General features: G+C 33.4%; 2 protein-coding genes and 1 long non-coding RNA gene across 6 annotated transcripts in view; 2 read left to right on the top strand and 1 right to left on the bottom strand.

Annotated features, from left to right (window-relative positions):
* LOC113111415 (uncharacterized) overlaps positions 1-17,771 on the bottom strand; it is a 32,701-nt gene extending 14,930 nt beyond the window's left edge. For all 3 annotated transcript variants that reach the window (XR_003293316.1, XR_003293317.1, XR_003293318.1), the window contains exons 1-4: positions 17,141-17,771; positions 2,673-2,842; positions 1,487-1,548; positions 48-1,400 (exon numbers count right to left, since the gene is read on the bottom strand). This is a non-coding gene — a long non-coding RNA (uncharacterized LOC113111415). The remainder of the gene's footprint in view (positions 1-47; positions 1,401-1,486; positions 1,549-2,672; positions 2,843-17,140) is intronic.
* Positions 5,468-8,797, top strand: LOC113111390 (zinc finger protein 503). The gene is made up of 2 exons (XM_026276050.1): positions 5,468-5,839; positions 7,271-8,797. The coding sequence occupies exons 1-2, from the start codon at positions 5,759-5,761 to the stop codon at positions 8,480-8,482; spliced, it is 1,293 nt and encodes a 430-aa protein (XP_026131835.1). The 5' UTR covers positions 5,468-5,758; the 3' UTR covers positions 8,483-8,797.
* On the top strand, positions 16,994-22,470 carry comtd1 (catechol-O-methyltransferase domain containing 1). Of its 2 annotated transcripts, none has more exons than XM_026276066.1 (7): positions 16,994-17,141; positions 18,884-19,014; positions 19,152-19,257; positions 19,335-19,453; positions 20,491-20,545; positions 21,239-21,372; positions 22,081-22,470. In XM_026276066.1, exons 2-7 carry the CDS (start codon positions 18,910-18,912, stop codon positions 22,231-22,233), a joined length of 672 nt encoding a protein of 223 aa, XP_026131851.1. In that variant the 5' UTR covers positions 16,994-17,141; positions 18,884-18,909; the 3' UTR covers positions 22,234-22,470. The 2 variants fall into 2 exon arrangements, with proteins under 2 accessions (XP_026131851.1, XP_026131850.1); XM_026276065.1 differs by lacking the exon at positions 16,994-17,141 and adding an exon at positions 17,849-17,994.
* The last annotated feature ends 3,487 nt before the right edge of the window (positions 22,471-25,957 follow it).

The raw sequence follows: 25,957 nt of genomic DNA, 5'->3' as shown, positions 1-25,957 counted from the left end.
GAAAGTTAAGGGTAAATACAGATCAAAACGAAGCGTGTGTTACTCACAGCGACTGACTCTCTCCTCAAGATCTTCAGAGCTTCAAACATCCTCATGAAAGAGTCAGTGAGCGTCAGGCCAGCGCTCCACAGGCCACCATTGATTTGGTGAAGAGGAGCGAGAGAGCGAGAGATCAGCAGCCTGCCTCCCGTCCCGTTTCATTCTGATGAGACCCAGACACGGCTAGCTTCAGCGCTGACGAGAGACATGATGCACAGATCCAGCTCATACAGGACAGAGGAGAGAGAGGACGAGACGTGCTGCTTCAGACCTGTGCACGACTGCAGAGCTTTAAACCTGAAACATTCACTATGAAATGGTATGATGTTGAAGATGTTTCACCTTGTACTTATTTTGCATGAATGACCATCAGTGCCACATAGGAAGGAAACAGGAAAGGGAAAAATAAATGTAAATAGCCAAAGGAATTAGAAATAGGAAAAGGAAAAAAAAAAACTAGAATTCTAGAAGTAAGAGAAACAGGAAGTGAAATTTAAAAAAAATGTAAACAAAAGGAAACAAGTAAGGAAATAAAGGAATGAAGAAACAGTAAAAGATAAAGGAATCAGGGAAATTAAAATGGTAATGTAAGGAATATTAAAAAAGGAAATGAAAGTGTATGTAAAGAAACCAAAAAAGACAGGAAAATGAGAGAGGAAGGAAAGAAAACAGGAAGGAAGTAGAAAAATAACTGGAATGGAAAAAGTGAAATGAAAAAGGAATCAAGAAACAGAAATAGCCGAATGTGAAGGAATCAGGAAAGGAAAACAAGTCAAAACTAAGGAAAAATGTTTAAATTAAATAGAAATGAGAATGAAAAAAGGGAGATATGTAAATAGGAAACTAAAACAGTAAAGGCGTTAAACTTGTTACTTTGTAATTATGTTTGATTTTTACTAGCAATGAGCAAAAAAAGTCTAATCTACACCAGTTCTCCTCATAAGTGACCTACAGCGTAAAAAAATGAGTTTAAAAACTGGTGATGTCGTTTTAGTCAAAAAGCCAAATGCAACAACAACAAACCCTGCCTGAAACCGTATTATTTAAAGCTGAGAGTCGTACTGTGTGTCAATCGTCTGTTAAGTTGTATGTCGACTCGTCTTGAAGATACTTTGTGTCAAATCATCCTCACAAGACTGAAGAGCCTCCAGAACATCAGGATTTTTCAAAGCGTTCTTCTGACAATAATACGGCAGACGTTGCAGGAATTCGTTCGAGGATGCCAGACTGGTCAGATGTATTGGGAGGCAGAACTGAAGTCAGCCGGTTTTGGGACGCACCTGCTGATAACTCAGATGTCCGTCTGTAATCCAGCTTCTTGACGAGTCTCTGAGGTCCACGGCTTTAATTAATAAGACACCCTTAAAAAAGAAGACACTGGAAGAGTTTAGAGAGTTTGAGGCGTTAGTTAGGGTCTGAAGGGGTTAACGCTGCAGACGAGACGCACCTGAGACACACCTGCTGTAGAGATGAGAGCATGTCTTCTCAAAGTGGTTTTCTGCTGTAGATCTGCTCAGAGTTTAAAGCAAGAGAAAACTCTCATCAGTTACGTATTAGTTTCAAACCCAATGGCTTTCTATTGAGCAATGCATTTTTACATTCAGAAGCATGCAGTGCATTGCTTTAAGTTGACAAAAAACAGCTGGCAAGTTATGCATCTTTTATGCTTCAACTAATAGCATGTAAAGTTCAAACTATAGATCAAGTTTTCCCGAATGGAGTTATGTGAGTTGATGAAAAGCTATTCAATTTAATGTAAAGTAAGAAAATGTGTCTATTTGAAACAAACCTGAAATCTCAATATCATTTATAAATACACTTTTACATATGCAGATATAGTTTTCATGAGACACTATAGACGATATATACAGTATTTGACAAATATATATATTTTGGGCCGAGACGTGCAGCATAAAGAATTTCAAAATAAAATGTTTACGTGTCATGTGACTATAAGCAAACATCACAGAACTATAAACATGCATTATGTTGTTAAATTATTGAAATATTATATTAATGTCATACTGGGACTTCAAGTAATATGATGCTTAATAGATTCAGGAGAAAAAAAAACTGTTAACAGCATTATTTTAAGTTAACTAAAACTAACATTTTAACAAGAAAAAAAACATGATTAACTAAAATTAAATCATTAAAAACACAAAATTACTCAAACTATGATTAAAATTAACATGAAAGCCATTTCCCATTAATTGTCCAATTCAGATCTTTTAAAAATAAAACTAAATGTAAAAATGAATCAAATAAATTGCTAAAATAAAATAAAAATTAAAATGCTAATAAAAAAATAATGAAACATAAAAACAATACATAAATACATAAAAATAAATAACAAAATAGCGGTAGAATTAAGTAACGATGTAAAAATTATAAAATAAAAATATATCAAATTAAACAATCAAATCAAATGACAAAAAAGCTAAATAAATACAAAAAAATTTAATAGGATTAAATAAAAAATAAAGAGATAAAATAACACTTAATTAAAATAAATGTAAAAAATGTAAATAAATTAAATACAAATGGGATTTTGCATGCTTTTGTTTCTTTAAGCATTAAAGCCACAAGACTTCATTAGTCCTAAGTGCAAGAGTGTGTTTTCAGGTTATTACCAGAGCAGGATGAACAGGGTGGTGTTTTCTTCCTCCTTGTTTGCACGCAGCTTTATTTATTTCAACGGCGTCCAGGGAAAGCAGCTCACCATATGTTTGCATGTGCTCTGCGGCGCTTAATGGTGTTTTCTCTTTCTTCACTACCTCATCAGGTCCAGCTCGATGCGTCTCTGCCGTAGATTAATGAGGAGAAGATAATGAGCAGAGCTTCACACGATGTGCTGAACGAATCAATGTCTCCACAGAGTTTCCAATTCCCAATAAAAGCAATACACTCAATTACAACACTTATCTGTTACTGCTCTCTGAACATGCAATGAAAGATTTATGGTTTTACTGTACGATGCAAAACAATGAGTAAAGTATTAATTTTGATTTACATGCATTATTCTTCCAGTGCGCAATGTAAAATGTATCTTATAAACATCTTATAAATGTTAGAACATCATCAGAACCAGGTTACATGTTATCTAAAAATATATATATATAAATAAATAAATACCTGATAATTTTACCTAAGTGTCTGAATATTCAATGTACATTTTATTTCCAACTAAATATTATTTAAAATAAAACAAAACAAAATAGATGCTGCATGATCACATGTTATCTGAATATAATGTTATTTAAATACCTGATTATAAATATTAAGTATGGGAATACTCAAAATAATGAATATCTTATTTCCAATTTTGTGTCCAAAAATTATTTTGTTATAAAATTAAATTGTTAAAAAAATGATTACATTAAATATAACAAAATAAAATAAAATAGAACATGGTCATATGTTATCTGAATATAATTAATTGCAATATTAATGAAGTTAATTACATACCTGATTATTAATATTATGTGTCTGAATACTCCATATTTCCAATTTAGTGTCCAAAAAAATGTTATTAAAATATAAAATAAAATAGATCCTGCTCACATTTTATCTGAACATGTTAATTAAATACCTGATTATTAATATTAAGTGTCTAAATACTTAAAATACTTCAGTAATCTTATTTCCAATTTTGTGTCCAATTCAGATAAATAAATAAAATGTAAAATATAAAAATAAAATAAAATAATAAAATAAAAATGTAATTAAAAATATAAAAAAATAAAAAAATATGTTATCTGAATATAATGTTAATTAAATACCTGATTATTAATATTAAGTGTGTAAATACTTAAAATACTTCAATAATCTTATTTCCAATTTTGTGTCCAATTCAGATGAATAATAAAATTAAAAAATATAAAAATAAAATAAATAAAATTAAAATGTAATTAAAAATATTTAAAAAAAGTAACAAATATGTTATCTGAATATAATGTTAATTAAATACCTGATTATTAATATTCTGCTTTCTGTTAAGGGCATAACTTCTCAATATATTATGTGGATACCGTTAATACATATAAAAAAACAACAACAAAAACAAGCAAGTAAATGTTTAATATTAAATAATATTATTAGTAGCAGTAATATTTCCTATCCCCAGCAGGTCAAACAAGTTTGAAGACTTAAAAAAGAATTAAATTGCATGCACATAAACACAAGATTTACTGCAAAACAGAGTAACTTTATAAAACAGATGAACATCTTTAGCTTCAGTAAAGCTGTCTGTGCCCTACTCTATCTACACGCTGTAGTGTGTTATTATATCTGCATGCCTGGAGTTTTCCATAAATATGCCAGAGGGATGTGAAATATCGAGAAGGCGTTCAAAACTTTCTACTTAAATGTGGTGAAATATGGCCCGTCTGAAACGTGTTCCCATTACGGAATAACGTCTGTGTGCTGGGCGTCATCCATCACCCGCACAATAAAGGGGGAGTTTCTGGCCCTAATAACTCACGGGCAGAACCCAGAGCTGACAGCCGAAGCTGAGAACAGCAACCCCCCGCTCATCCATCAGCAGCGGCCCCCCATGACCCACAACAATCAACACTGCATTAGTGAACAATTAATACTCCCAGACGCATAGGGTTAACTGCTGGAGTCGAAACACATATTTTTGCATCACCAGAAATATGACATTTAATGCTTGCTTCTCTAATTTAATTTATTTTATACGCCTGGGTTTTATGGAAATATTTGTTGGACGTGTCATCATCAGAGTGCTGTGGTTTTTATTATTGGCCGGTTAAACTGGTGCAAGCTTGTACTTTATAGCTCTGATGTGACAAGAGCCTGTGTGTCATCTGACCTGCTTTTGAGCACTGATAAAATGATAGTACAGAAAAACAAATGTAGTTTCAATTAAAAAAATAATTTTGGGTATACTCTATATTGGTAGTCAATTCAAGCTTGTAGAAGTTAAAGCGTAAATATAAACGTTATGAAAATAAGTTAAACCGACTCGACTTTTCTGATACTGGTGTTCCCATCATGCACTGGGGCATGGATAATTACTAAATTATTATACTTATTATTACTAACTTAGGTAACTTAACTCTATAGCTACATGAAATTATACATAATCAGGTCATATTTACTTAATTCCTTTATTAATGTGTACTTCAATAGTAAGCAGACTGTAAAAAGCAGTAAAAATTGACTTAAAATGTGTTTTTAGTAATTCCAACAAGTTATTTTTTTCAGTGTAGCCTATATATTAATAACAATAAACCCGATGCTGTTCACTTTTTCTAGTGTTGTTCATTTTAAAGAGAAATTATTTCATAAGAATATGTGATTTGTTACGGTCAAAACAAACGCTCACAACGGCGAAGCCCCTCCCCCGGAGCTGTCAATCATGCCACGCCGCGCTGTGATTGGCCGGCGGCGGAAGCTTTAATCTCTGGTGCGCGGAGTTGAGCTCAATGTGAGCGCGCGACGCGGAAGAGAAGATGCGCTCTAGACTCTCCCTCTACGACTCTCCCAGCACCAACCTTTAAGGATTACTCTGTTTTTCCTCATATTCTTTGTTTGGGAGCTACTTTTGGTCCGTGCACAGATGAACACACGGACAGAAGTGGGACATGATCACACTGTTTCCAGAGTCTGCTGTGTTTAGTGTGCTTGATCTCCAGAAGCGACACAGGGAACCGTTCCTGCACACACGGATCGTTTGCCCGTTAAAGCGTTGAAGATGTTGAGCGCGCGCACCGGACACATCCTGCACCCGGACTATCTGCAACCGTTACCGTCCGCTCCCGTCAGCCCGATAGAGGTAACGTTACCGTTAACACTTTCCGAGGACGGTCCATTGTTTATATTTCTTCACTGCGTTCTTTATTGTCATGAACACGCATCCGTGTCATATGGAAAATACACTAATATTTCCTAAAGGTTATTTTTAACCCTTTAATGCAATATGTTTAAACGATAGGCTATATATATATTTTTTATTATTAATTATTATTTTTATTTATGCATGTAGTTTTAACGTAAAATGACGATCCAATTACAAATGTAGTACATCTTACGTAATATGTTAAAACGCTATATTTTTTTTATCACGTGCTATTATTATTTGTATTTATCTAGGCTTTGTATTTTTTAACGTGAAATAACGTTACGATTACAAAAGTAGCTTTTTTGGGAAACGTTTAACATTTAGCTACATTTTAACAAAAAACGTGAATAGTAGGCTTTTCATTTATCCTAATTAATTCCATTTTTGTTTTATGAATTTATATAGGGCTATTTATACATTTCCAACTCTTACAACCCCAAAATAAGTAAAAAAAAAAATAATTTTAAGCTAATTATAATTCAGTATAGTGACGATAATCGCTCAAGCTCTTTTTGCTCTCTGTAAAATAAAAACAAAACAAATGTTAGTGTTTTTTGCGTGAACAATTACGATAAAGTTTATAATTTATATAATTTCCAATGAGGAATTAATATAATATAATGTTAATTGTTCTCCTTAAAGCTGGCCTGTTTCCAGTAGTGCAATTATATTAGTTATAAAGCGAAGGAAAACAATGGATGTTGCCTCATGGAAACACATTGTGTTGTCTGTACAGAGGGATGTAATAAACCCCTCCTGACACTTGATTTAATGTCTCTGCAGTGTTTTAGATTTAAGACTCCAGAGTCACACTCAGTGGCAAAACATGAATTATGCCTTTTTCTGCATTAAATGCACATGTAATCTGTAAAACATGATTTTGAATATTTTATGTGAGCCTGAACCACGAAACCAGTCAGAAGGGTCAATTTATGCATCATCCGGAAGCTGAATAAATAAGCTTTCCATTGATGCATGGTTTGGATTTTATTATTTGTCTGAGACACAACTATTAGAAAACCTGGAATCTGAGGGTGCAAAAAACTAAAAATATGAAGAAAATCATCTTTAAAGTTGTTCAAATGAAGTTTTTAGCAATGCATATTGCTAATCAAAATTTAAGTTTTAATATATTTACGGTAGGAATTTACGAAATATCTTCATGGAACATGATCTTTACTTAATATCCCAATGATTTTTGGCATAAAAGAAAAATCGATAATTCTATTGCTACAAATAAACCCCAGAGACTTCAGACTGCGTTTGTGCTCCAGGGACACATATTGTAATTCTAAAAGATTTTATATATTTTTTTATACTTATTATCTTGAATATTTATATACTTAAAACTCTTTATTTTCACAGTTGGATGCCAAGAAGAGTCCCCTCGCCCTCCTTGCACAAACATGCTCCCAAATCGGGAAATCGGATCCGCCGTCCTCCTCCAAACTCTCCTCGGTCGCCTCGGACAAAGATTGCAAATCCAGTCCGCTGAAGATCAGCGATATCTGCGGCGAGGACAAATCCAGTTTCAAGCCATACGGCAAATCGTCCGAGAGGAAAGACACGGATAAATCGGGATTCCGTGTTCCGAGTGCCTCCTGTCGGCCGGTGACGCCCCGGAGCCCGAGCTCCTGCAGCTCCGTCTCTCCTCAACCCGGATCGGGGAGGAAGGAACGCGACGCGGCTAAAACGCCGGATGCGTCCGGAACGAGATCCGAGAGCGAGATGAGCAAACAGGATTCTTCCAAACCATCGGTGTCCGACAGCATCCCGGCGTCGTCAGTGTCATCCGCTCTGGGATCCGGACTCGTCGCGCCGGTGTCGCCTTACAGACCGGGTCACGCCGTATTCACACCGTACCCCGGAGCCCTCACGTATCCCGCTTACCCTCAACCCTTCCTATCCCACGGCGTGGCTCTGGATCCGAGCAAACCGGGCAGCGGTCAGCTCATCAATGCCCTCAGCAGCAAGGCGGGGTCCAGTCCCCTCGCCGGAGCGTCTCCTCCATCCATCATGTCCAGCGGTGTGTGTAGAGACCCGTTCTGTTTGAGCTACCACTGCGCTAGCCATCTATCACCTAGCGGCTCTCACGACAGCACGGCCGTGGCCTTAAAATCCGGATACCCTCTTATGTACCCCAGCCACTCCCTGCACCCGTTATCCCCCTCTGCACCTTCATTCCCAGGACACCCGTTATATCCGTACGGCTACTTCCTTTCTAATGATTCCCAGACGCATATTTGCAACTGGGTTTCCGCGAACGGTCCGTGCGACAAGCGCTTCTCGTCCTCGGAGGAGCTTCTGAGCCATTTGCGGACTCACACTGCGTTTGCTGAGAAGCTGGTGATGGGATATCCGAACTCTTTAGCCATGGCTTGTCATGTGCCAGGAGCCCCGCTGGCGCTCAGGACCCCTCATCTCGCGCTCGGCTCACGGTATCATCCCTACTCTAAAAGCCCGTTAACATCGGGTGGTGCACCGGTTCCGGTTCCCGCCGCCGCCGGCACGTTTTACTCTCCATACGCTCTTTATGGACAGAGACTGACCACTGTGTCTGGACTCGGATATCAGTGAGAAACTGATTTATTTTTCATTTTTTTTAAAAATGTTTTTGTTCGGCTCAGGACTATCTGATTGGATCACTATTTATTAAAGTTAGCTTTAAAGCGAATTAATCAAAACAAGAGTCACATGGCTTAATTGAAACTTTAACAGACGTAATTCTCTCATAAGAAACAAGCCACACTGTGTAATGCCAAAATCATAGACAAAATTTGCATGTTTGTTTTTACATTTACTTGAATTCTATTTTAGAGTTTTTTGGGGAGAAATGTTTTTACTGTGCAACTCAGGGAAAAACGACATTAATTAAAGAATAACTCGATTCTGTCTGATTGTTTTGGTGCATTAGTTCATTGTCTATTTGAGTTTGGAATGCATTGACTGAACACTAAAAACTAGTTTTATTTTATGTTGCATTTGGCTCAATTTGTAATCTGCAACACATTATGTTAAACTTGCAATAAATATAACCTTCAATAATAATAATAATAATAAATGATATACACACACACACATATGTATAAATATATATATGCATCTGTCACAAACATAATTTTGCATTCTTTTAAAGTTATTCTACATTTCAGGTATTTCAAAATGTATTTAATTTATGCGTTAAAATACTCACATTTTATTGTCCACAGCATTTGGAGTTTATGAGCCGGGCTTTTTTGCATTACTTTTCACACACATTAAATACATCAGGTCCTGAAGAAAAACAGTTCTAAGATCTAAAATAATATAGTAGGAAGACATTTTATATAAAAAGGTGAAAATGTATATAATGTGATTTTATGGCCTTGTTAAAATAAATAGAAATGGATTAAAAACAGGAACATGCTAAGAAGGGATGCATCATCAGAGCTTCTCCAAAATGCAATGAAGCAAACCTATTAGTAATAATTAATAATAGTTACAAATAAATATTTATATAAACACTGAGCTTATGCACATTCAATTAAACACATAAAACAGCATATTAATCCATTTCACAGTTTATAAACTACTACTAGTGTGATAAACATCAATGTTGGTTTTGTTGGTAAAACATCCATCATTTTATTTCTCCAGAAGAGCATCAAACTGTCGCTCTAACTTCAATTTGTCTGTGAATATCAGAAGAAATGTCAAATTTATTTGGTGGATCATACAGTATTAGAAAGTCTTTATAATCAATAATTCATGGACAACCACGGGTGAGTGTCTCATGTCAATAATATATATAAAAAAAAAAACTGATGCAAATATCAAAATCATCGGAATTATAAAAAATAAGAAAAACATAAGGAAGTAGGAAGCATAATATTCTACTATTATGTAGTTTATGTAATGAGTGCATATATATATATATATATATATATATATATATATATATATATATATATATATATATATATTTAATTTAAATTTACAGTATTTTAAGTAGAAACCTACATCAAAAGCATTAAAGTGACTGTTATAGGTTTCATAAATTAATATTTGATTGAATGTTGATTGTTTTGATTACACTATTATAAAATCTTTTCACATTCGGTCTTAAAATTAAAATGGAAAGATATTCTGGAAGCAAGGAGTCACATAAATTCAGTTAAAGAGGTTTATTTTAGGACCTGTAACATCAGCATAAAAGAGAAGATGCAGTTGTGGTTTTGTCTCTGCTCTTGAACCAAAGTAGACTGCCTTGTCTAGAATAAGACAGACATGTATAAGCAAAAAAAAAAAAAGTGTCCTTTCTTTGCAAAAAAAAAGGCTAAATGGAGCAAATGAGTTGCAGATATGGTGATTTTTTGGCCACACCACATTTTTTGTTTTTGTGCATTTTTGCAATTTTCTGGCTCAAACTTCTGCATCTCCGTGTTTACTGTGGTGTGCAAACTTAAAACAGTTCTTTAAATATTCATCTTGACCGGCTCTGAGTCGCAGTTCCATGTTTTAGTTAGAAACCAAACCCTGAGCTGGCGGTCCAACGCACGACTCGCTCGCTTTCAGTCTCCGGCTGATCCTCCTGAAGACCTGACCGCCGGCTGACCACACGCTCATATATTACAACAACAAACACTCTCATGCCTCAGCCTCCGAACAATCAGTCTTTCTGTATTCTGCCCAAACCTCCAAATCACTACATTTGTGTCTTGTTTTCCAGGAAAACATCTAAAAACCTGTTAAAGACGCATTTATTTAACTGCAATTAGACAAGACTCGGAAGATAATAATATCTTCTTTTAGGTTTGTTACTATTATTCCAAAACCTCCATTAAAAAAAAAAAAAACTTGATTTATGATATCAATGCAAATATGAACAGGTCAACCAAAAAAATAAAAATAAATCTAATTTGTCAAAAATGTCCTCACCTTTAGGTCATCTGAGATGTAGATGAGTTTGTTTCTTCATCAGGTTTGTAGAAATGTAGCACTGCATCAGTGTCTCATCAACGGATGCTCTGTAGTGAATGGGTGCCGTCAGAATGAGAGTCTGATAAAAACATGACAATAATCCACAGCACTCCAGTCCATCAGTGAACATCTGGAGAAGACACTTGTGGATTATTGTGATGTTTTTATCAGCTCTCATTCTGACGGCACCCATTCACTGCACAGCATCCATTGATGAGACACTGATGCATTTTTTTCCAAACCTGATGAAGAAACAAACTTGATCTCGGATGGACTGAAGGTGAGCATGCATTATCATTTTTGGCTGAACTGCTCCTTTAATTCAATCTAGTTTTAAAGACGTTTACCGGAAAACAAGACAAAGATACCATTAGGATGATCTGTGTTTGGTGTAAATCACCAAGCATACACAAACAGACACTCTGGCACATATTAAAAGAGTGAAATCCTGGCTAGCATTAATAATCTTGTCGTCAAAACACGAATAACGCAGATGATACACAGACGATCGCTCACTCTGAAGCCCTGTTTACAGAACCATTACAGCTGCGCTTCTGTGTCCCACAAAACACACTGCATTGCTATCCCATTCCCGACCGGGTTTGTCAGGTTTAAATAAAATCCCAAATTTGAGGGTACTAATTTGAAGTGTAATCCATGTCTGTTTAATGCTGTAGGAATAGTGATGTGTGACTCCTCGTGATGAGATGTGGAAAGCTGTGTTAAAGCATTAAGCTCAGGTGATTAATGACGGGATGCTTTCTCCCAGTCTGCAGAGACTGGAAACTAGCCACAGATTTGGATACAGATACACAAACACACACACACTTGAACACGTGCACACATGGAAACACTTACAGTGAACACATGTGCAGTGAGTAAGATAGATGAAGTCTCCACACACACACACACACACACACACACACACACCGTAATTTCGAGAGTATTTTAATGCTGGGATGTTCGTGCTTCGGGTCGAAAACTCCCGTCCAAGTTCTCCCCGCTGAGGTGTTTCAAAGCCTTTCCCAGGGCTGTTTTCGACAGTCCCTCCAAAGACACCACAGCAATATTTCACTCAGATTGATGCGCTGTCGCTCTAAACGCTTGCATGTGTGTGTTTGCAGAAACCTTCGAGACATTCCTCTCGGGCTAAACACTTTCACAATTTCATCACTCCATCTCAGACTCAAATCAGCATCACTCCTTGTTACATTTAAGCATCTTATGCTCACCGAGGCTGCATTTATTTGATCAGAAATATAGTAAAAATAATGATATATTATTATGATTGCAAATAGCAGGTTTCTATGTGAATATCAGTTAAATTATAATTTATTTCTGTGATGCACAGCTGTATTTCCAGCATCAGTCGTCAGTGTCACATGATCTTCAGAAATCAGAATAATATGATGATTATTAGAAACATTTCTGATTATCATCAATGTTGAAAACATTTGTGCCGCTCAATATTTTTGTGGAAACTGATGCATTTTATTTTAACAGTTAATAAAAATAATTTATTTAAACTGTACTCACTAACTTTGCACAAAAATCTGCTCAAATACCAAAATATACATCAAACCAGATTTATTTACTTGAGAAGCAAAATAGTGCAAGATACATCAAAACTCTGTTTTCCTTTTAAATTTGTTTTTCACAACCTCACTAAATATTAATTTATTAACTTCTTATTATCTTTAAACGATGTTGTATTAAAGATGTTTAAATCATTTTACTGGAAAATCAGATTTTTATTTCCAGGATTATTTAATGAATAGAAAAGTTCAATAAAAGAAAAAAAATATTTAAAATCTTTTGATCAGTGGATAAAAGTATTTATTATTTAATTCTGAAACGGTAACTTCTTTGATGCATCAACATAAATTATAAAGGTGATTCATATTTCTAATTTTAAAAAACATGCATTTACTATAAAAACATGCATTGTTAAATATAAAATATTTCACAGTGAATTATAAAGGCAAAGCTTAATTCATACGTTTTACCTATTAAATATCTTCACAATATTTTAAATGCATTGCATGCAAATCCAGGTTTATGTGCACATGCAAACAGTGAGTGTTTTTCTCTCTAGGGCTCTTAGTAAATGTGTTTATGATCTTATGCTAAAGACAGTTGTCTTCATTGTTACTGGATGCTTCTGTCCCTATTCTCTCACTTTACGATGAACACAGAGACATCATCAGAGCCACAGCAAACATGTGAAAACTACAGCAGACGAGGCTCTTCTGCAATGACAGCCGCATGAATCTTCTGCAACACATAAACACGAAATATGGCATCATAAAAACAAATATAGCAGAGCGCTGCCACATCTGACCTCTGCTCTGAATAGCCGACATGCCAAAGCACAAATATTATTCGAGTATCACTCATTTATGAGCACAAGAGATCTGAAGACGTCACGGGTGCAGAGGAAAAACCATTAAAGTCACGCTTCAGACTGAAACCTCACACGCAGGAGCTCTTAAAAAGACACGACTGGATGCTTTCTGACCTCATGTGAATTTGACGGTTCATAGCTGTATTTGTAATTCAGTTATACAATGGGACAAACTACAGACATCAACAAAAGTGCTCATCACCGGCATAAAAATAGGTTTCACGATGCGAAGGCTTTCATCTGAAAGAGGCCAAACCACTGTCTATTCAACACAACACTAAAGTCTGCAATAAACAAGTGTTATTATTAACTATAACACTGTAGAAAAGACATCTAAGTGTGTTTTACAAGAAAATACTATTTCAGTTTTTCTACTAAAAAAAAAAAGTTTAATTAAATGTGTTACTTGTGAATTTTATAAATATTTGTGAAATTAACTAGCAATTTCTGAGTGATTTTTTTTCCATTGTGTATTAAAAATATAAATAAGCTATATATATTAATATTAGATTTAATCTTGAATTCAAAAACTGAATCTTATAATTATTTACTTGGCAATTAGCTGAAATTTTAAAAAAAATGACAAAATAAAAAATTTTATATAAAAAAATTAATAAAATACAAAAACTATATTGAAAAACTACAAATATTTTGTGCCAACTGAAATAATACAAAACAATAGATGGAAAAAATAAAATACAAATAATTAGTTAAAAATTTTAGAATAATAAGATTAAGATTAATTTCTTAATAAAAAAAGCACATATAAAAAATGACTAAAGCTTAAGCAAAAATGAAAATGAAAGCTAATTAAAAATATGAATAAATACTAAGCATATAAAATTGCAAAAAATGTAAAAATAGGAACATTTAATATTTAAAAATTTAATTTAATTTAAAAAAATAAAAAAAATTCATTAAAACAAAAGCTAATTTAAAATATGAATAAAATCTATTATAGTATATAAATGATATACTACAATAAAACTGCAATAAACCTAAAACTAAAAAACCCTCCAAAGCATATTAAAATACTAATAAATTAGTCCTTTATATACAAATTTGACTTTCAAATTTGATGCCAAATCAATACAAATAATAAAGGTGATTCATAAAATATTTGACTATAAAATTACGTCTTTTTAATTATAACATTTCAGCAGTAAATAATAAAAGTAGCCTTACTTACAGATGCAATGTAATGCTTGTTTTATTTGGAGCACCATGCAATCAGTTATTTTCCCTGGTGAAAACTGTTCATGCATGAGAGTGTGTGATATCAGTGTGATATCAGTGTGATATCAGTGTGATGACTGGGAATCAGCAGCATGGTTATCTCAGCAGGAGAGCATGGAAACACTGACAGTAGAGCTGATCTGAGATCAGAGGAACGCTTCGAGTTACACACATGCACAGCTCCGCAGAAACAGCTCAATGCCGTCTTTATACGAGCAGAAATCAGCGACTTAATTACAAATACCAGCCTTCAAATGCTGCTCAATTACTGCTTTCATTGGTCTGATGGATGCCAGCTGGGCTCTCGGCTCTGGACCCGCTCTCAGCCCATGAGTCACTCTGACACACGGCTCTGAAGTCGATCCAGAGGAAAAGTCCATAAAAACCTGGAACCTGAGACCTGATCGATCTTCCCAGCATGCTTTGTGATCTCTGCTCGACTCCTGAGCAGCTGTCACCAGGATTGATTGACAGGATCATCATTTAAAGAGGAAAGAACAAGTGTGCTGTGTGTGATTTGGATATATATATATAAAAATCCACCAGAGAAGTCTCTTTTGCTCATTTAAGCTGCATTTGATAAAAAATAATATTTTAGAATTTTATTGCATTAAAATGACTTTGTATATTCAAAATGTTATAATACAATGAAACATTGGCATTTAGAATAACACATAATTTTATCATTTGAGAGCTGTGGCTGTCAAATTGATATTTTTGTTTACTTTTGAGATTTTTTTAATTTTTTAATTTATGTGATTCACAGAAATGTGACTTAAAAATCATGGAAGTGAATACAATTTAATTAAAAAAAGGAAGTTTTTTTTTTTTTTTCTTGCTACAGATGTTTGGGGTCAGGTATTTTTTTTATTTTATGAAAGAAGTCTCTTCTGATCTGCAAAGCTGCATTAATTTAATTAAAATATACAGTTAAACAGTAGCCTAATATTGTTAAATATTATTACTACTTAAAATAGCTGTTATTTATTTGAATATATTGTAAAATGTAATTTATTTTTGTAAACAAATCAGAATTTTCTGCATCATTACTCCTGTCAATAAGATAAACCTACATTTCATTTCTCAGGATTCTTCGGAGAAAAAAATACTAATTTCTTTTTTTAAAAAAATAGTATTGCAATGTAATTTCACAAATCACTATCAGTTTAAAACAGAAAAGTCTTTCATAGTCAACAGGAGATTTACAGCATTTACAGGCTGCTTTTTGGCAAATATATTAGCTTGAAACAACTTAACATTTCTTGAGTCTAGAGTTACAAAAAGCACACTTTTGAAAAAAAAAATGTTCTACGAAATCAAGTTCGAGTGCACATTAATTTATGATGAAAATAAAACTGGATTATGGATGTTGTGCTATATTTCTGCCTCTGGTGATGTATTTCTGTAAATCAAACTTCTGCAAGTCATCATGACCTGCACAATCTGCTTCAGACTCATGCATTACAGTACAACAGCGCCACCTGCTGGCAACTACAGTGATGACGGTACTGAAAAACACCTTCAATCCTGCAATCTTTCTTTATAAACTACTCTATTAATATCAGTCATAATATAATGTTCTGATTTAATATTCCCAAAGCTGACAGCAAATACAGTGCTACCCTGAAATGTGTTGTTATGAAAGCGTGAGACAGTTATATAACCCACTCCTCATCTGCATTAAACAAATATTTGAAACAGTCACTAACCAAACAGCTTTGCCAAAATAAATCACACAGATTCAAGGCTGTCTATGACTAACAGAATGCATTAAAGCTTTAGAAACATCCACAAGTTGAGTCAGTGGCATTAAAAACACTGTCCTTTATTAATAGGAGAGATCTAGACATGCATTCTAGATATAGATTTCAATACTATTTCTATTACTGGCAATACAAACACATTAATATTCAATATTTGAAAAACTTGTACATAAAAAAAGAAACAATGGAAATGTTAAAAATATAGTAGATGTATAACATTGTTTACATTTTAATGTTTAAAATGTGAATAATAAAAATTGTATTTAGTAGATGATGTTAAATAATTTGTCAAATTTAAAAATGTACAAATATTTGAAAAGGTTTTACATAAAAAATAACATTGTTTATATTTTTCACTTGTTCATTTTAATATTAAAAAATGTTAATAATATATTTTTTTATTTATTAATGTTAAATAATTTCTCAAATGTAAACATTTATAAAGATAATAATAATAATAATAAAATATATTGATATAAATAATAGTAGGTAAAATTAAATAATTTTAAAATGTACAAAAGAAAAAAAAAGCTTAAAAATAAATAAAACTAATAAATTATTATTAATTATATAATATATTGTTCTATTTAAAATATTAGTAGATTAAATTAAATGTTTAATTTAAACCATTTAAATAAATAAAAAATAGATAGTTAAATAATTTGTAAAATTGTAAAAATGCATAAATGTCTAAATTGTTTGGTGCACTTCACGGAATAACTGTCTATTAATTTTTCCAAGCATTGCTTTCAAACAAACGGATTATTGTGTCATGTTTAATATACATCAGGCAGACAATCTCCACCCACAAACTGAAGCCATTTTACAGAAGAGAACAGCAGCAGAAGCATCAGAGAAGAAACACTTACTCACAGTGAGTTACAGCTTTACATCTTTACTGGAGTTTAATACAAGATGCAGATTCTCGCTTAGAATATCTGATGATAATCGCGCGGTGTGCTGTGCAGTCGTGCATGTGTCGAATAAAGAACTCGGGTTATTTTAGGCTGTTAATACACGCTTGAATAATTTTTTTATAACGCAAATCCAATTTAACATGTTTTATGCTCTTTCAAAGGCGCATGAGTATTGCCTTGTAGTTTTACACGCTTTAAATAATATGTAAAAACAAAAAACAAATAGTGCCAGTGTCATGTGATCTGGAAGTCGCGCGTGACGTAGTTCTCCGAGATTAAGCGCAAACACAAACCAGAACTAATTTATTAAAACACCGAAATATATGTGAATATTTAAAATAATATTGTGTTGTCTTAGGGAGTTTTGGCTGAAACACACACACACACACAAACACGCATATTTCAGTATAAAACAACTTTATTCTAGTCATAATCTCTAAGAACTGCAGGTCATAGTCAAATACATCGCCTGAAATATTATATTAATAATGAATCAGACTGCTGCCAAAATAACATTTCAACATGGAAGTATCATACCTCGTAAATGTCACCTAATTTAATAATAATAACAGTAATAATAATAAAGCACATTAGTCACACACAACTAACTATTGTGTGATACGCGCATACAGTGCGGTTTACGGTAAGCGCGTTCACGTGTAGCTCGCGCTCGCGTTAGGTCAGATGTAAAGAGCTTCAGACGAAGAGCGGGAGTGATTATAATAATAATGTCATTTCATAACTTCTCCAAAGAAGCGCTTATAGGCTCAGCGACGCTGGGGGTGATTTTTATAGCGGGATATTATGTGGGTGAGTGAACCCCCAGAAATATAGGGGAAGTGACCCGCTTCTCTTTCCGGAAGTTTGTGTACTTTGATACAACACGCTGCAATTAAAGAACCCGCACCCAATTAATTAATATATAAAAATGAAGAGCGTTGAATAAACTGTTTACATTTCAACTGATTCCAGTGAAAAATAAAGATCACGTGGTAACTTTTTTTTTTTTCACTGTCTTTTTTAATCGAAATAAGCTTGATGGGAAACTGTTCATTAAAACATTAACTATTTTGAAAAGAGTTTCCACCCAAGTAGCATTCAGAAAATAAAGAGGTATAACAAAAATCAAGTGCATTGTACCATTTTATAAATAGCCTTACAAAAAAAAAAAAATTGTTTTGGAAAGTCCAAAAACATCTCATGCATAATGTTTATGATTATTATGTGCAATCAAAAGCGAAAGCAACTGACACATTGTGGTGGAAATAACACGGAAACCTCACAGTTTTAGGTTGAAACTGCAAATAATAAATATTATAATTTATGATAATTGTTCAAACAAATTGCATGTGGTATTGCACAAAAAAAAAAAAAAATCTAGGTGTTTTATGATGATACTGAAAAAAGATAAATACAATTTATAATATTGGTAGTAAAAAGAAAAATGCATGTGAAATTGAAAAAGTTTGTTAAATTAATTATTTAGTTTTCTTTTATTATTATTTAATTTTTAATTTTAAGTCAATAAAAAAAAACATTTATTAAAAGTCAACTAATAATAATAATAATAATAAATAATAATATCTGCACCGAATCCCACCTGCAGCTAGAGCGTTAAAATAAACTGAGTTTCCTCTGATATATATATCATGCAGTGTATCCAAAATGAATTTCTTTCTCTGATTTCCTCTTTGTAAAGGCAAGCGCAAATCTAAAGTGTTCAGAATGTCGTCGGGTAAGAGTCACGTGGGACGGAAAGATGACCCAGTGATGCAGTACCTGCTCGATCACTCTCTGAGGGAACATCCAGCCCTCAAAAAACTACGCCAGGTTAGTATTTCTGTGCAGAATGACGTCCCAAAAAAATGTGCAAATAAAATCCAAACGATATGTAAAGGTATCAAGACTATTCTCACCTCTACAGTGATTGTGCTTGCTTACCGTAATGTGCTTAATTATTTCTCTAGAAAACCATGGAGCACGAGATGAACATGATCATGGTGGCCTGTGAGCAGTCGCAGTTCATGGCAAATCTAGCCAGTTTAATCAAGGTCAAGAAAGCTATTGAAATCGGTATGCACTTCATAATACACTGCACAAATCAAGATCATATACTCAAGCGTGCACGTCTGAGCAATCTGTGCGTTTAGGTGTTTATACGGGGTATAATGCGTTGAGTATCGCTCTCACGCTGCCTGAAGACGGGAAACTGATCGCGTGTGACGTCAGTGAAGAATACATCAACATCGGTAGACCTTTCTGGAGACTGGTGAGATACAGATCAGCTCTATTTCATCTCTATTCGTGCTCATTTCTGCTCTTAGTGTGCAAGAAGCAGTTTTGCTAACGTCTTTTTCCACTTGTCGAATGTTTTCATCAGTCTCCTTACCAAAAAGTAGTATACTTCAAGTTTATTTTACTTAAACACACTTGAATAAACTTCTTTTTCGTAAGGGTGGTCTATGTTACTGTTCATAAACTCGCTATAGAAAGCCATTTGCAACATTAAAACGCTTTAAAGTTACAGCTTTGATGCTTTTTCGTGTCAGATGATTGTGTTAGATTATGTGTGTTAGTATCTGGTGTTTATTTTTTCTTCTACACTTGTGTTTTTTTGGGAATACTGTGCAGAAGATGTGTACTAGCGCCCTCTACAGTATAACAATGAAAACACAGATTCTAGGAGCACAAGTATAGCTCAAATATATTTTGACGTTTTGGAAGTATATGTCAAGTATACTTAAAATAAAATAAAATAAAATAAAATAAAATAAAATAAAATAAAATAAAATTAAATTAAATTAAATTAAATTAAAATTTTAATTAATTATTAAATTTAAATTAAAGTATATTTCTGAGAAGTACATAAAAAGTAAATTTAAATATTTTTAGTTTAAAATAAGTATACTAATAGCACACTTGAATAAACTTACTTTAATAACATTTACACAATCACTAAATCTGTCCTTATCAGAGAGTTAACAGCACTGTCTTTATGTAGGTTAATATTTAAACCTGAGACTATTAACATTAGTAAATTAATAACCATGTTTAACCCCAGTTAAATGAATTTAATATTCATATGTTTGCTGACTGAGAGCTTACTGATTTAAATATTCTCCCTGCTTTGGGTTTGTTATATGTATAAACCACTATATTATGAAGTGCTTGGATCTCAAAATTCATTCAGTTTCTGTGCGATCAGCTTTAAGCAATCAGGCTCGATTATTTCCTGGATTTGACGTTATTTAAAGATTATAATGATGTATTTAATAATCTTCGTCTAATGTTCTGAAATCTTCTTAGGCCGGTGTCGAGGACAAAATCGACGTGCGTCTGAAGCCAGCTCTGCAAACTCTGGGTAAGATCTGGATTTGTTTAAGCACGGTGAACTTATTTATATCCAAATTAACCTTTAGAGAACATTCACATCAGGTTGTGAGTCATGTCTGACGGATAAAGAAAAATCTATGTAATATCACTGAGATACTATTATATTTATTATATTTTATTAACATTTTTGTTAAATAGTTTATATAAAATTTAAGAATTTGTTTGTGTTTCTCCCTTTTTACTTTAAATATCTTTATATATTTTTTATTAATTTTTTTTATTTCAGTTATTTTAGTTCATCAAGTTACAATAAATAAAAAGGAGAAATATTGGTTTGGCAACTAGCTGAAATAATATAGATAGATAGATAGATATACTTCACTCAACATTCATTTTATTTCAAGTAATGAAATTGGCTTTTATGGCCTTATTTTACATATTTTTTAATTTATTATTATTATTATAATTTTTTTAATGAAAATAAATTCGATGTGCATAATTTTTTTTATAAAGTGACATTAATGTGACCTTGATATGTGACCCTGGAGCACAAAAGCAGTCTCGAGTCTCTGGGGTTTATTTGTAGCAATAGCCAAAAATACATGGTATTTTGTCAAAATTATGGAAATTTCTTTTATGCCAAAAATCATTAGGATATTAGGTACCATTTCCTACCATAAATATATCAAAACTTATTTTCTTATAATGTGTGTGTTATCAGACGAGCTTCTGGCCGCTGGAGAAGCAGAGACGTTTGATTTCGTCTTCATTGACGCTGACAAAGTCAACTACGACAACTACTATGAGAAATCCCTGCAGCTGGTCCGGAAAGGAGGAATAATCGCTATCGATAACGTGAGTGATCGTGTCCGTTCACACTCACGTTTCTACAATGACTCGGAGATGCATTTCTGAGAGCTGTTCCTTGTTTCAACACTATAGCATCATAATGCATGTGCACTACAGCCTTTTACTGTCGAATTAAAGTCTAAAAAAATTGATTTTTGCATGCAATGACATATTTAGACAGTCAAAAGCCTGTTTTTATCACAGAATATATAAAAAAAAACAGTTGCAACTTTCATATTCAGAATCGCGATAGATACACTCAAAATTCTTCCATTCAGTGGAGTTAAGCATTAGTGTCCCATGAAATATAACGTACACTAAAAAGTTGTTTCCTTCACTCACCAAAGCTGCATTTATTTGATCAAACATACTGTAAAAATGTGTAATATTATTAGTATTTAAAATAGCTGTTTTCTATATAAATCTATGTTAGAATTTAATTTATTTCTGTGTTGAAAACTTGAATTTAAGTGTCACATTCACCATCACAAATCATTCAAAAATGCTGAATTGCAGCCAAATATTTTTTTCTGGGGGGAACCACAATACATTTTATTACTCTGCATCCTTCTTCAAAGCATATAAAGTTCAAAATCACAAGATTAATCTTTGGTAGTGTGATCTTAGATGCCTTTACTCTCACTTTTGATCGATTTAATGCATCCTCGATGAATGAAAGTCATAATTTCTTTCAAATCAAATCGGATCCTCTAGGTTTTGTGGAGTGGTCGAGTGGTGAACCCAGAAGAAGGAGACATCGACTCCATCAGCATTGATAAACTGAACAAGAAGCTCCATCGAGACGTCAGGATCCAGCTGAGCATGTTATCTGTAGGAGACGGCCTCACTTTAGCCTTCAAAATATGACTTTATACTGATATACCATCATAACAGAAAACATGTGCAGTCATCTGTTTAGGTTTTTCAACTGAAAACATGCATTGTGATAATTGAAAGTTTTGTATTCAATTGTTAATGGGGCCAACTATTGATTTTTCTGAAAATACATTTCAAATATGTTTTTGTGATCTAATTGTTTTTAATAAACAAAGCTACTGCACTGAAATCTGGAATATTTTAAATACATGTTTTGAATATGCGGACCACAACTGTGTCTTTTTGTTGTTGTTGAAGTAACAGTGAAGGAAATTCTAGTTTTAAAGTAATAATTTTAAAATATCTGCTAAAATATTTTAAATATAAACACTTTTATTTGTATTTTAATAAGTCGAAACCTCAAAATGTTTCTAGCCTCGTCTCATTTAGTTAGAAATTGCATTAATTTTGTGAACGATACCATATTTTAATTTCCAAACGGACATTTGAAAAAAAAAACATCACTGTATATTACTGTCATACATTTAACATTTATATCTTAAAATATTTGTCAAATATGAAATGTTTTACTACTTTTATCTTACCTCACTCGCTGGGAATTGCGCTTTTCTTGAGTAAGCCACGCCCACTGTGATTTGATTGGTCATCTCAGTCATGTTCAGATTCAATCACTCAGACAAACCGGTTTTAAAAAATATATTTGTAAGCCTCATTGTCATCCTAACAACAGACAGAACTTCGCATAACGGAAAACAGCAAAGCAATGCAATAATATTAAATATTTTGGGGGAAAATGGGCCATTTCTAATTATTGGGCGGGACATATGAAAGCTTTTTGACTTCCGCTAACGGCTAAACCCCGCCTAAATATATTACACTCATAGATTACACTTACAGAGATTCACACAGAAAACAACGGTTTAAAATTGTAAAAATATTTCACAATTTTACGGTATTTACTGCGTCTTTATTAATCAATACTTTGACTGGTGATGTGTATTAACACGTACTGTATACAGTAAGTATTCTCCAATTCTCAGGGTTAACTTAAAATAATAATATTTATACTACTAATCATAATAATTACATATTTGTTTTGACATTATAATGTAAATGTAAATAATAATAATAATGAATATGATTATTAATTCATTTTAAATATTATATATATTATAATATATTTTTATTTTTATTCAGGGGGCTATAAAGAAGTTCTAGATTCTAGAAGGTCCATGGAAAAGATTAGAAAATAAAATAATAATTATATATAAGTACATGAATAAAATTTAAATAAAAAAATAATGAGATTGATTTAAAGGAAGAAATAATTGGCAAACAATATTAAAATAAAAATAGAAAATATGAAAAAACCTTTCCATTTCATACCCCCCCCCCCCATTTTTACTGCTTATTTTGATACATTAAAATATATAGCTGCATTTAAAATGTAAGAATGAGCTGATCAGGATCCAGAAACTGTATATTAATGATAATGTTTATCATTATTATTACTATTAAAGGCTTGGACAGAAACTCCACTTGTCTCATTTCAGTTTAATCTGTCAATTTTATTGATCATGGCAGATAAATGACGAGCATCCAAACGAATCCAGAGCATCCAAAACCTGGTCAAACACTCATATCTGCAAAAATACAGTTCATAAGAGTTTGAATGGCATTTTCAAGCACAATGAACATGAAATTATTAAATTATACCGATGTGGAGCAGGTATTAAACTCTACTGCTGTTAGATGGTGTTACGAAGCGTATGAAAACCATCAATTATCTGGATGAAAACTAGTTTCTTTAATCTATTTTGTTAGATCTTGCTCTTTTCAGATTAACTATAACGTACTGCATACTAGATGGAAATGTTCAGAGGAGTTCAGAGCATTATAATAATACACAATAATATCCTTATGATTCTGTACATCTCCATCACTCAATCCTCTGTGCTCGAAGAGATCTATAAATACACTCAATTAAAATCCTAATGACCTAGCACAGAAAACCTCATCAAAACGAGCCCCGATTCCCACAGAAACACCAGAAATAAGACAAGAGTCTTTCAGCACGAGTTTAACATCACTTGCTTTTTTGTAAACGTTCAAGAAGTAACTAAGTAACACCCTCCTGACCATCATATACAGTTCATCTGAAATAAATCAAGACATCGATGAAAACAAACGTTAGTATAAAGACGAAGTCACATATCAAAGGTCATTGGCAACTGGAATGATGCTGCTAAAAAACGCCTCGTCTTCATTCCAGAGTTTGGCGAGATTTGCTTTTCAATATACAATTAAAAATGGAAAAAACGTACCATGACAAAAAAAAAAAAAAAAAAAGGGGGTGAATCTCACAAAAGCTGTCAGGAAAAAAAACAACTGTTTTAGTTTTAATGAAATTAATATATATATATATGTGTGTGTGATATTAATTACAGTTTTATTAAACGTTGTAATATTTAGCATTATGCCATTGTTTCATGATTTTCTATTATTTCCTTTAATTTGTGACACATTTATTATTATTTTTGGTTATCAATATATGCCATTGTTTATATAATACCATAAATTACAAAAAAATATTAATAATAATAATAAAGGAATACGAGTTTGTTAGAAGAACATCGTAATGCAATTGATTACATTTTAATTTAAAATATTGTTTTTTTGCATTGAAGTTGTTTCATGACAAACGTGTTTATGCATATATAGATAAAACTTCTGTGAAATGACATTTTGTGAGATTCCCTACAAAACGGGACGATTTTAAGTGTTAAACACAGTATTTTCATGATGTCATCTCATATAGACACTAATACTGCCAAAATAAAGTCTGCACTATGGAAATAGCAACAATGATGGCAATAAGAGCACAATGCAACGCTCCTAATTCTATTAAAACCATACGGTTTCACACAGAGCCTTTGAAAGGAACAGTAAGAGGTTTGTATTGCTTCAAAGGTTGATCGTGTCAGTATCTTTACAACGCTAGAACATCAAGTATCTACAGTTATCAGGAAACTAGGTCGAGTGAACACTGAATCTCACGCAGAACACTGTCAGAGGATCCCAGTCCACAGGAAGAGCAGAGCGTCATAGTTCCAGTTTAGTAGATTCAGTCTCTGACGTGAAGTATGGGACACAGAAATCCCCTAAACACAACAGCTACTGGAGGAAACCTGTGTGTGTGTGTGTGTGTGTGTGTGAGGGAGAGAGTGTGTTTGTGTGTGCGTGTGTGTGTGAGAGAGAGAGAGAGAGAGAGAGAGAGAGAGTGTGTGATTGTGTGTGAGAGTGTGTGTGTGTGTGAGAGTGTGTGTGTGTGTTTGAGTGTGTGTGAGAGAGAGTGTGTGTGTGTGTGTGTTTGAGTGTGTGTGAGAGTGTGTGTGTGTGTTTGAGTGTGTGTGTGTGTGTGTGTGTGTGTGAGCGTCTATGTGTGAGAGAGAGATTGTGTGTGTGTGTGTCTCTCTGTGTGTGTGAGAGAGTGTGTGTTTGTGTGAGGGAGAGAGTGTGTGTGTGAGAGAGAGAGAGAGAGGCAGAGACTGTGTGTGTGTGTGTGTGAGAGAAGGAGAGTGTGTCTGTGTCTCTGTGTGTGTGAGAGAGTGTGTGTTTGTGTGAGAGAGAGAGTGTGTGTGAGTGTGTGTGTGAGAGAGAGAGGCAGAGACTGTGTGTGTGTGTGTGTGTGTGTGTGTGTGTGAGAGAGAGTGTGTCTGTGTCTCTGTGTGTGTGTGTGTGTGTGTGTGTGTGT

Source organism: Carassius auratus, chromosome 12 (assembly GCF_003368295.1).
Source record: "Carassius auratus strain Wakin chromosome 12, ASM336829v1, whole genome shotgun sequence".
NCBI classification, from domain to species: domain Eukaryota; kingdom Metazoa; phylum Chordata; class Actinopteri; order Cypriniformes; family Cyprinidae; genus Carassius; species Carassius auratus.
This window is presented reverse-complemented; position numbering and strand designations above follow the sequence as displayed.

Excerpts from the sequence above, each read along its gene's own strand:
- LOC113111390 (XM_026276050.1), top strand. The coding sequence starts at position 5,759 with ATGTTGAGCGCGCGCACCGGACACATCCTGCACCCGGACTATCTGCAA. Across the intron at positions 5,840-7,270 it reads CTCCCGTCAGCCCGATAGAG|TTGGATGCCAAGAAGAGTCC; the intron begins GTAACGTTACCG and ends TTATTTTCACAG.
- comtd1 (XM_026276065.1), top strand. The coding sequence starts at position 17,913 with ATGTCATTTCATAACTTCTCCAAAGAAGCGCTTATAGGCTCAGCGACG. Across the intron at positions 19,454-20,490 it reads GTAGACCTTTCTGGAGACTG|GCCGGTGTCGAGGACAAAAT; the intron begins GTGAGATACAGA and ends AAATCTTCTTAG. Across the intron at positions 21,373-22,080 it reads GAATAATCGCTATCGATAAC|GTTTTGTGGAGTGGTCGAGT; the intron begins GTGAGTGATCGT and ends CGGATCCTCTAG.